Source organism: Corapipo altera, unplaced genomic scaffold (assembly GCF_003945725.1).
Source record: "Corapipo altera isolate COAL_440 unplaced genomic scaffold, ASM394572v1 22b, whole genome shotgun sequence".
Taxonomy (NCBI): Eukaryota; Metazoa; Chordata; class Aves; order Passeriformes; family Pipridae; genus Corapipo; species Corapipo altera.
Window position 1 is genome coordinate 19,091,681 of NW_020884876.1, and position 11,685 is coordinate 19,103,365.

The 11,685-nt window shown below is 44.7% G+C and overlaps 1 protein-coding gene across 5 annotated transcripts in view; it reads right to left on the reverse strand.

The window, feature by feature from the left end:
• TMEM131L (transmembrane 131 like) overlaps positions 1 to 11,685 on the reverse strand; it is a 77,474-nt gene extending 65,789 nt beyond the window's left edge. For all 5 annotated transcript variants that reach the window (XM_027635694.1, XM_027635696.1, XM_027635692.1 and 2 more), the window contains exons 1-3: positions 11,562 to 11,685; positions 11,197 to 11,267; positions 3,869 to 3,912 (exon numbers count right to left, since the gene is read on the reverse strand). In XM_027635694.1, coding sequence (XP_027491495.1) covers positions 3,869 to 3,912; positions 11,197 to 11,267; positions 11,562 to 11,685 — 239 coding nt within the window. The remainder of the gene's footprint in view (positions 1 to 3,868; positions 3,913 to 11,196; positions 11,268 to 11,561) is intronic.

Sequence of the window (11,685 nt, forward strand, 5' to 3'; positions counted from 1 at the left end):
ATAAGACGAAGCAGGCTCATTCTCCCCCTGCCACACTGGATTTTTCCTGAAGCAAACATTATAACTACATCTCTTAAGTATCCAACTACATCTCGTAAGTACGCACTAAACCCCTAGTAATTTTGCAGTCTGTGCACCCTAACTGCTTTGCTGTCTCTCAGGTAACTAGTAAGCTACTCCCTCAGCTACCTTTACCTTCAATTTCTCTTCCATGTCTGGAGCACTATTTCACAGACACAGCAGAAAAGACAGGATTAGGAGTAATTCCATCAGGCAATCAGAAGAGGTCAAAGTGCCAGGCATCAGCTGTCACTCCCAGGCTGCACTAACACCCCAGTAGGAACCCACTGGGAGCCAATACCATCTACTGCCCCAAGCAGTTCCAGTCCAGAAGGTCAAACGCTCTCCGGTGATCAAAGGCAAAGGCTCAACAGAAATGACTGACTGAGCTAACTGCATCACACTCATAATTTTCCTAGGAGTTGATACCTATCTTCTCAAAGCAAAATATGCCCTGTCACAGGCAAAGGATGGAAAATGTTCTCTTACTGGCTAATTACATACCATACTCCTAGTATTCTATGGCTTTCCTTTCTCATAGACAACTACTGCGCATCACATAGTAAGAATATGTGCTCCCCCTCTTGAGCACAGTAGTTTATTCTGATGCAAATGTTGTTTAATGTGTCGGCTGGGAAACTGGATCCTCAAAGGCCTTTCCCCAGAAGTCCTCAAAACCCAAATATTAACTATGTCATATATGTGAAATTATTTTTTTTTAGTCCAGTGACTACTTCCTTGAAGAAGAAAGCTAAAAATTTTGATAGAATCATTTGTGCACATCACCTAACAGTAGAGTCCCTTCATTTGTGCCAGACTTCATTTGACTCATTATGGTGCTTTAGGAAGCATCCAAATCTTCAAAATTTGCTACTGCCAGTTGCGGCAAGCAAAGTCACCAGGATGAAGGGGGGAAAAAACCCCCAAAACAACAAAATTACAAACACAACAACAAAACCTCTTCTTGTCAACACCTGTCATTGACAAAGCTGTTCTGGAAGGCATCTCTTTACTGCTGACTTTCAAATGTAACAAAAAGTTTTTTATGAAACTTGAAGCTTTTTAATAGGCTAGTCTAAATACACGTTCTGTCAAAGTCTGTGGCCTGAAACAGTATATCTAGCAACTCACGTATCTACTGTGCTGCATTTCTTATTTCAAAGTCTGATCCAGAGTGACACAAAACCCTAGAAAGCAACATGTGGTAGCTTCCAAGCAATCAGAAAGGTAGGAGTCATAGGCTGGAAATTAAGGAGTTAATAACGATCTTTTTCTCACTCAGAAAAACTGCAAACCCACGGACCTCCAAATCAATAATTTCTCATTCACCTCCCAAATAGCTCTTCACAGAAGTTGATATTTTGATAATGTCTTTCACCTCCATGCAAATTTCTCTATTTGTTAAATCTAAACCTAAGGCAGAAATAATGAGACTGTATCCATCTTCCCCGTGCACTTGCCACAAGGACAAGAGCAAACCAGGAAGCCCACCCCAAAAGGAAGATCTTGTGATGCCCATGCACAGGAAGTCAGTTAAAAGACTGTTGATACCTTACTGGTTTTGGTTTTTTTTCTTGAAGTAGGTTAGCAAGCTCCCAAGAGAGCCCACTAACCTAGAATTAAAAACTGAATAAAACAATGCTTTGGGAAGAGACTTTCTCTTTTATGCCTCAAGATTATGAACTCTCCATACTTCCTTCAGCTCTGGGGAAATTTCTGATTGCTCTATCACCTTTAATTTCTGCTCATATCCTTACTTTAAGGTGCTTTGCTTCCAGGGACTTCACATCAAATTACAGTAGCTTTAGCTGATTTCCCCATGGCATGCTGTCAGACAATGAGATGAAGATGCTGCAAGCTTCAGGTTTTGCTGCTACAGGAAAAGGAAATTCCCATGATTTCACCATGCAGTAATATAAGCCAAGGGAATGAAAGTTAATCTGGAAATAAACTAATAAATTCTACTTCTTCTGATGTACCTTTGTTGGGTCTTCTTCATAAAGTCTACACTCTAACATTCCTTCAGTATACAGAGCACACTCAGGTTGGTGTTTACATACAGCAGCAAACCAAAGCAGTTGAAAAGATGCACCCAAGCCAGTGTCTGTTTAGGCAAGTTTCCTGAAGCATTTCGGTATGACAATAGAAGGATGTTTCCATCCATGCAAGTGAACCTTATAAATGTTACCTTCAGAAAGAAAATTCATTATTGAAAATGAATAATTACTGGAAAAATCTTTAAGCACCTGAATGACCAAAAAAAAAAAAAAGTTAACCACTTTTTCCTAACTCTCAAGAACTAATTATCTTTCAACAATATTTTTATTATTGCCATAGTAGCCAGTTACTCCATCCACCTCCAGAGAAAAACAGGCAAGTGGAGATTTTTTTTTTCCCACCTAAACTACATCTCTCTGCCTACTAACAAAAATCTCAGAAACCACCTTAAGCACAACTTTAGAGACTGCTGCCTTCTGACTTCCTCTCAATAAAGAAAGCACGCAGGTAATAAAGAAAGGTACAGAGTGAAAAATTTATGCCAAAATCATAGCAGTTTCCAGCTGAAAAAATTAGAAAGTTCTGTATTTGTGCAGGGAAATGCCAGCTTTCAATGGTTTACCCCTCTTTTCACAAGAAGAGGCAGAAAAAAACCCTATGCAGGCAGGAACTGGGAGACATAGGCAAGCACAAGTAATCAGCACCAGCTGTCAGAGACCACAGTAATTCTCACATCCTGTTTCTATACCATCCTTGTAATTCCCACGGAGATGAGGCACAGGAGCCTTAATGTGATGCAGGGTTCAGATGATAAGGCTCTCAATGGGGCAAAAAGGGGAAAAGCCATGCAAAGAAGCACTGCAATGCAGGACAGACCCATCATAACTAGCCTGTTCCCGCCCCCCAGGTTTACTCCTTCTGCCAGCTCTCAGCAACCCTTGTGTTTTATCAGATCTATTTGTTCTCAAACCTAAGCTAAGGGCAAAGACTGGAGATAAATGAGAAAAGCATTTCTGGCTAACTGCAGTCATCAGAGAACAGTGCTGTTACATGTGTTTATTTTAAGTCTTGTGATCTTTCTGGCTGGCATGGCACTGAAAGCTGTACCCACATTAACACATACCAAAGGAAGGAAGTGTTTCATTGGTAGATGTCCAAGCATTTTAACCTGGACGCTCAGTGGTAACAAAATGTGTATTTAAAAAATAATCTGTGATGCTATTTACCAAACCCTTCAAAATAGAGAAGGCCTGACATTAACAGAAACAGCAGAGTTGAGGCTACAGTTCTTAAGAGCTTTATTATTTATCCGATTTCAAGACATAAGGCAGGATATTTATTGTTCCACAGCAACACATTAATAAGCCTTTGGCTTTAAGTCTCCTTTACCTCTTTCCCCGCCTCGGTACAAATTAACACTCCAAGACTATATACATTCACAAATTTTGTAATGGAAAACTGTCCCCTGCTTTAAAGAAATCAATTACAAAATATACAATAAAGCAGAATTAAACACATTTTTTTAAGTGAAAGTAATGAGAAGCAAATTCATCTTAGGGACAGAATTAAGAGAAAGAGATGAAAGAGGGTATTTCAGATCTTGCATACACTGAGCACTATTTTTTGGTTTTGCTAACAAACCAATATTAACATTAAGTTGAGAAAATCAAAGGCCACAAGAAAAAAAATCTACTTAACATGCAGGAGGAAAAGTAATTTTTAGTAGTCTGCCCAGTTACACTTCAGTAATTCCGAAAGCCAAAATCAAAATGAGCTTCAATACTCTTGTTTTCACTTGAGTTTTGCTTACCTTTGCTCTTGCGGATGTTCTTCCACATCCTCCTCCGAATCAGCCTGCCAAACAGAGAAAATACTATGTAAGAATCTCAGAATTGTGGCATGCTACATTATCATTTTTAACTCCTTCAGAGAATGGATTCTCATATGACTCACTTGCAAAACAAATTCAGAACGTAAAATTCCTACAGCAATTCTTTTATGATTCAAGTAGGGTGATTGCTGGACATCCCATTTGAAGTTTCAGCTCATTTTGCCAAGATAAAAGGTGCCCTAACATGGCTGTTCTGCTGTTTTTTTCCCAAATGCTGACTGAACAGACTCATTTTCCACTTATGCAAATGCATCTATACAAAATCTGCTCGCATACACAATTTCAATCTAAAACCAACAAGTGTCCTCAAACTACAGGAAGCCTAGTTCCTCCACTTTCTAATTATCTGTCCCCATCAGTAAATTTCATTAGCCAGTACCTGAGGAAATAGGATGCAGAATGCCTTGAAATGCAGATCACCTGTTAACGCCAAAAGCAAAGGCAAAGTACCACATTCCAATGGGCACAGCAAGGTCCCAAAGCTAAATCTTATTACTGATTAGTAGCAACTGATAAGCAGCACATACAGAAATCATAAGAGAGCACAAGCTTTGAACACATCATCTTAGCTCAGCTGCTGGACTCAGGTAATTTTCAAGACATGCAGCTGAACTGTGCCAGCTTGCAGTTTACCATGAACCACTTTGAGCTGTCTACAGAAATGAACTCAAGTGTTGGTTCAATGAGCTCCCTGCAGGAAATCCATTTAAAACAAGGAGGTAGCTGCTCTGAACTGGCCAAGATCTCCAGGAAAGCTTTAGGTACAACTTGAAGTGTGTTACAGCAACTGAACCCCCACTGATGAAACCAGGGATAACTTTAAGGGAGATTAACATTTTTCAGGAAGAGGTCACAGTCATCCTGCCAGGAGCAGCTGGTGAGTTTTCCCAGCTTCTTCAGGTGATGGTTCCGCAAGACACAAGCTACAGACCTCAGCAACTGAAAGGTAGGGGAAAAAAAAACCCTTTTAAAATTAAAAGAGTGTACTTTCCACCACCCTTCCTACATGTTTCCCACCAAAGCATTTCATGGAACAAGCCCCAAGCCACCAGCTTTGCCTCCACCTCCTATTTTCACTACACACTGGAAAAAAAAATAACCTGTAAACAGTAAACATCTTTCTACAGTCTTCAGAAAAGAGATCAGGCAGCCCTTCCTGTCTACTAAACGGGACAGCCAGCAGGATTTCTGAAGACCTGAACTGCATAAGGGGGAGAAAAATTACAACCACACTAAGGCAGTAAATATGGTTAATATTAATATTAAAATTAACATTACTGTGGCTAAAAAAATGATCTTATGGCTAATATTAACATGGATCTTGCCAAAGGCTACCAAATGCATCTGCACTTCCATCTTTTGTCACAAGCAGCTCATAGAAGAGATGCAGCACAGCCTCCACCATACCATAACCAAATCTGGAACAAGACTGACAGGGAAGTACAAGTTAATTTGAGGACTTGACAATCTCTCTGTATGCCTGCCCAGAGGTTGGAGACACCACATTAATTGTCCAGGATCTGCAGCACATCACAACACTTCAGCACACACCTATCTAGAGGTCCTAGCACCTGGCCCTCATGAAGACCTGGCCATCTCATCTGAAGACCTTGCTAAGCCTTGCTGTTAGACTCTACCAGTATGGCACAATACAAACCCAGCACGTTTTCCAGCTTCTCCAAGATCCTTTTGTACTTCTAGGATCTCAGTACAATACCAAGCAGAACTAGAGGACTCTCACCCACCTCTTCCAGAAACAGCTTCTCTGCCAGAGCGGGCTGGCAAACTATCCTCATTTTAAATGGCTTTACTCCTCCTTTAAATGGCTTACAATCTGTCAGGCATCAGAAACTTGGATCTGTGTCATTACACAGTCCTCACTCTTAACACCAGCCACCTTACCATTTCTCCCCTTTGTTTTTTCCCAAGCAACAATGAGGTAAACCTTCCTAATCTACAGTGTAGCCATGGAACAAAATCTCAATTGTGCAAGAAGAAAAAAAATTTTTAAATCACCCTCGACTCTGAGCACATAGAGACCCATGTCCAGCTTTCTCCTATCTTCACTCCTCTACATGCCACAGGCTATATGTATGCTCACACTGAGGATTAAAAAAAAAAAAAAAAAAAACAACAGAAAAAAAAGCAAGCTTTCTCAGACTACAGGGGGATATGAGGAAGGGACCACCTCCTGAAGATAGATTGCTGAAACCTACATTTTATCTATGACAGGAAAAAAATCCCCTTCCTCCAAACCCCATCCTGAATATGGGCAGGTGCTTATCTTGTGCTAGAAAGCCCCTGCAAGCGCCCCTCTTGTGTCACACAAGTCACAAGTGCCTGGGCTGACAGCTTCTGCGTAATCTGCGTGGCCAACCAGCCCCAGGTCCTATCAGCACCATCCAGAAGCTCAGCTGGAAATCTGGAGGAGCCTTTTAACAGTCCAAAGAGGAACACAATTCCCACCCCAAGTTTGTCTCAGGCTTCCACACAAATTGTGTGCCTTCAGACAAACCCCGCTTTGAAGTAGGTGACTCTGTACATTTAATTTGTGCATAGCTGATGGGATGCACCTCCGTTAATGACATACTGCAGTGCTGCGTATCTCAGATGCACATGTAAGATCAAGGTCTTCATCAGCTTTCGAAACCAGTACAACAATTAACCTTATTAGCCCCTGAGATGCACTGAAGAACAGGAACTGAAGACAAGTCGCTACTACTCGGAAGAAGGAAAAAAATAATAAAACAACCTTTCAGAACCAAGCAGAATCTTGAAAGTGAAAACCCAGGCAGCAGCTTGGTATTTGCCCAGTATCTATAACAAGTATGATACAGTAAATATTGCAGTATTTCTTCAAAATTCAAACACCTGAAACACTGTCACAGTAAACTGAAACAGTCATTGTAATCTCCTTAGTATCTGCAAGCAAACTGAAACGTTCACAAGGTGTTCTTCTAATGAAAGATGTCTCTCATCTCCTACGTGCAACAATGCAGGAGCAATACAAAACCCATCACATCAGTAAGACATGGCACTGACACCAAAATATATGTTGCTTTTGATGACTTACTGTCATTTTCAATCGCGATAACAAGAACTACAACTTAACCTTCATTACCTCATTTTAAAGTAGTTCCTCCCTCGAAACTGAAGGGGCTGAAAGCACTGAATGTCCTGCTCTGCAGGTACTCAAACTGCCTGCCCCTGCCTTCAGATGCTCACAGTAACCACCTACGTGGTTTCTGACAGACAGAAACACTCAACTATGACTCTCCAATACCTCTTTCAAGTGGTGTCCATCATGAACAACAAGTGGCATTTGTGCTTCTCCTGTCATACACTCATGGAGATGACAGGTCAGATACCCTTACTGTGCTTTTCCTTGTTCTCTTTCCTCTCCTTTTTGGAAAAAAATAAAATATAACTAACTGCCTTTCAGCTTTGCAGTGAAGTGCTACAACCTGGCTCTTTATATTTAGAGCTTTTTCAGCCTTAAATGGTGAAGGGCTTGGGTGTCAAGTCTCACATGAAGGAGCTTTTCTCCCAAACATTTTAGTTAAGTAAGCATTAAAAAGTTACAAACAAACATGCAAAACCACAAAATTACAAGGAGTCTGAATAAAAACCACAACTGCTCTAATCAAGCCTCTCGCACTTGAGATTTTCCATGTCAAAATCCCACTCGTTTTCCATGCATCTCCCAACCATCAGAGCAGGTAAGTCTTTATATTTTTCCACACTAAAGACAAATGACAGGGGGAAAAGAAAAAAAAAAAAAGAAAGAAAAATCCAGCTGCCCGTCCCAGGGGTGTTTGCTGTAAAAAGGAGGTTAAGGCCAAGGAGGAGAAGAGCAAGGTGAGTGGGTGCTCTGTGGTTACCCCATACTTCACACCACCTTCAACAAGAAAGAAGAACTGGGCACAAGGGAATACAGACAGCATATCTGACTGGGAAAGCCAGCTGGTCTCAGAGCTAAAAAGGGAACCCAGGAAAAAACATTAAAATGCTGGAGGAAGCTGCAGACCAGTGGAAGACTGTCAGGAGGCTAGATACAGCCAGCTCCCCCTCAGCTCCAGCACACAAGCCCACGCACACCCTCACCAACTGCAATGCTCCAGGCACCCTTCAGGCTCGGCTGCGGAGAAAGAGCAGTAGGTGAGCCATCCCCAAACAGCTCTGCAGGCTTCAGAGGAAGCTGAAATCAAATGATCACAAGCGTGAGAGGGAAAAAAAAGAAAAAGCACAAATACACGTTAAGAGGGAAGCTGGGAGGGGGCATACAAGAAGCAGAAACAATGAAAGGGAAGCAAGAGGAAACAGAAGGTAGAACGACCAACCGGGGTGGAGGCGCGGGGGCCCTGGGCGGCTGCGCTCCAGCATGCAAATTCATGCAGCTCACGTAGACAAAGCGATGCTGTGAAAGGCCTAGAAAGCAACTACAAATATTAAAACGCTTTGTTTCCCTCCCTCGCCCCTTAACACGATGTCTTTATTCACTACATGCTCTTGGAACAAAAGCATGTGCAGGCAACCGGATGGCTGAATGGGTTACCAATCCATCCAACTTTCATCCCCAAATTCTGCAGGCAGCAAGGAATGCTCAAAACTGCTCTGTCACAGGCAGGCAGCTGATGATGCATGGAAAATAAGATAATAGTGTAAAGCCATGACAGAAAGAGAAAAACATCCATCAGACAGCATTGGTAACCTGCCAGAAACAGGCAAAACGGCTGGCAGACAGGGCAACCTAATCCATATTCCTGCTGAGAGTGGTGGGAGGGAGGTGCTTTGGGAGAGGAATATGCATGGTTCCTTCACTGAATTTTTCGCTTCTGCAGGCAAAATCCTCATTCACCTGTGCCAAACTCCTTCCAAAAGGGAATAGGAAGAACTAAATCAAGGGGTCAGGACATTTCCCATTCCCGGTCTTGCCCAAGACCTGTCTTCAAACACACGAATGAAGCAATCCTTGGATACTCCCTACCAAACAACATTTATTATCCACTCAAAAGCAAGGATGTTCTTCCTCTTACCAGACCCTCACCGTTGCATCACCATTGCTGTGATACATGAACACTGGGCAACAAGCCTCATCAAGGGTTTAACTAAGAAAGTCTGCTCCTGCAAGGAAGAGGATAAGGACAACCTCCTTGTAGCACTAAGTCAGACCATTTTTTTTAGTGGAACGTGGAGACCAACAAGCAAAAAACCTCTTGTAAGTTTAAGCATCTCTCTAACAAAGAAAGGGCAATCAGAAGTTAACAGACGATGCGATTTTCCATATCTCAGGAGCTGATGCTGGCTTCTCTGCTGATGCCCCTCACTAACCCGGAACGGTGACTGAGGAGGACAAGGATGCTGAAGCGCCTTCAGGACCTCACAGGCACGGCAGGGGATCATGGCTGGGTGAACAGCCCTTGACTACTCAGGCCCCCAGAGAAGAGCCGTGACCAGTCACTGCAGATCAGTGCCACCACTCCATGAAAGCAGTGCTGAAAGGGTCCCTTGCCACATCTGCAGAGACAAAGGGAGGCCTCCTTTCCTCCTCCCCACGACAACTGGAAAAGGTGGTTTCAAATGTGGCCACAGGACCCACGTCCAACAAGCGCTGGGTAAAGCCCAAGCCCACGCGGTAACAGAAAATCAGGCATCAGGGTTGGGCCTGTAACCAAATTTTGATCTTAAAACCTCTTTGAGGAACCCAGGCCCTTCTGCTTCAGCTTGAGAAGCCACCGATGCATCAGATGCTGCTGCAGCCCTCAAGCTCAGAGGGGAAGCCCATGCAAAACAGACAATGCACCGCTAATACACAGAGACTGGCTTAAATGGCTTTTAACATCTACCTTTTATTTCAGCAAGCCTATCACAATTTTTACTTCTCACTCTGCCACAGCTGAAGCCAGAAGATCTGCTTTCTTTCCCGCACACCTAACGTAGCATCCACAGAAATGGTGGAGGAGCAGCAGTCTCAGCTTGGTCTTTGACTGCTGCAAGGACATAGCAAGACCATATGTTCATGCCAAGCTAACAGGTCATTCATGCCTGGTTTTCCTTTAGCAGAGCTAAAGCTTATTTTTATGAGGATGCTCAAGAACAAAGTGTTTTCCAAGAGGACCTAATCTCCTCAGGAAGTAAACATCACGTCATCATCACTCAGTTGCAGCTTCACTATGAGAAGTGACTATAAATGACTACATTACACGGTTCTACATCTAATGCATCTTAATGTCTTCAAGGTAAAGAATGCAGAAGCAAAAGGTCGAGTTTCTTAAGCATCTCTAGGCACAGTGACTCTACACCTTCCTTTAGCTACTACCACATCTGCACCAGGCAAATTCTGAACAGTGCAATATATGTATTTTATAAAATTATTGAGACATACAATAACTAATAGTTTCATAACGCGACAGTATAAAATGCTGAGCCCTGGTAAGTAGCATCAATTGTTGGCTAGCTGAGGAAAGAAACAGCACTTCTGCTATTTTTCCTTACATTTGCGGTTATCATCGGCTGAGCGCAAAACAGAGAATTACATATTGGCTTAAGACAAATAAATTACCCTCTTTTGCCCCTCATATAAGATGATGTCCCTAAGGACTGCTCCTTCCCGTTTATGAGCCTGGTGCCTTGAAGTCTAGAAGGCCCAGCTCAACATATGGCAGAGTCCGTCAGTGCGAGTTAAATGACTGCCTCAAATACCATTAACTCCAGACCCCGCTTCCAGCGCCACTCCTCGCTCACCAGCCCCGCCGGGCATTGTACTATATTTGTCCCTCTCGCCAACACAGAATTTATCAAATCTTGATAGTTTCCAAGGAAAACGGCTAAAGAGAAAAAAAATGCGCTAGGGAGAGAGGAACGGCACCATAAATGATGTGTCATTTCAGGGGGGGTAAAATGGCTTCACCTGAACAGGCCTAAGATATAAACATGTGCATATTCACGATAGTCACATCTAGTGCGTTCCGAGCACAAACGCCCTCGTTATTAAAAAAAAAATAAAATAAAGATACAGAGGGGAAAAAAAAAAACCAAACCAAAACAGAAAATAAATGAAGCCGAACAACCACGCCGATGGCGCGGGGTGGGGGGGCCGCGGGGACGGGGCTGCGCCGTGACAGCAGCAGGCGAGGCCGCCCCCGCCCCGCCAGCCCCGTGCCCGCCCCCCGGGCCCCAACAACCCCTGCACAGCCCCGCACGGGCCCCCGGACCCACCACCGCCCCCACCCCCCGCGCCCCCTCACCTGGGCTGGCAGCAGGAGCTCCCCCTCCTCGGCCTGCCACAGCTCCACCACGCCGGGGATGGGCTCGATGGCTGCGGGGACAGAGAGACAGAAACCGCGGATGGGCGGGGGGCGAGCGGCCGGAGCCCGCAGGCGGCGGCTCGGGGCTCCCCGCGCCGGGGCGGGTCGGGCACCGCGGGGCCGGCAGGAAGGGAACTGAGGAGGGGGGGCAGGGGTGAGCCACGTCCCGGCTCCCTTTGTGTCCCCGGGCTGCCACCGCGGCAGCCGCCCGAGGGACGGCGGCGGGGGCGGCGGCCCCGCTCGCCAGCCCGCAGCGGGCAGCGCCGGCACCCCCCCGCCCCGCCTCACCCCGCCGGCGCCCTCACCTTGTCCCTGCGCCTCCCCGGGGCGAAAGCAGGGCAGGAGGACGTGGAAGACGCCGAGCAGGAGGTTCATGGCCGCGGCCGCGCGGCAGTAGCCGCCGTGCTGCGGGAAGCGCAGCCCCGCCAT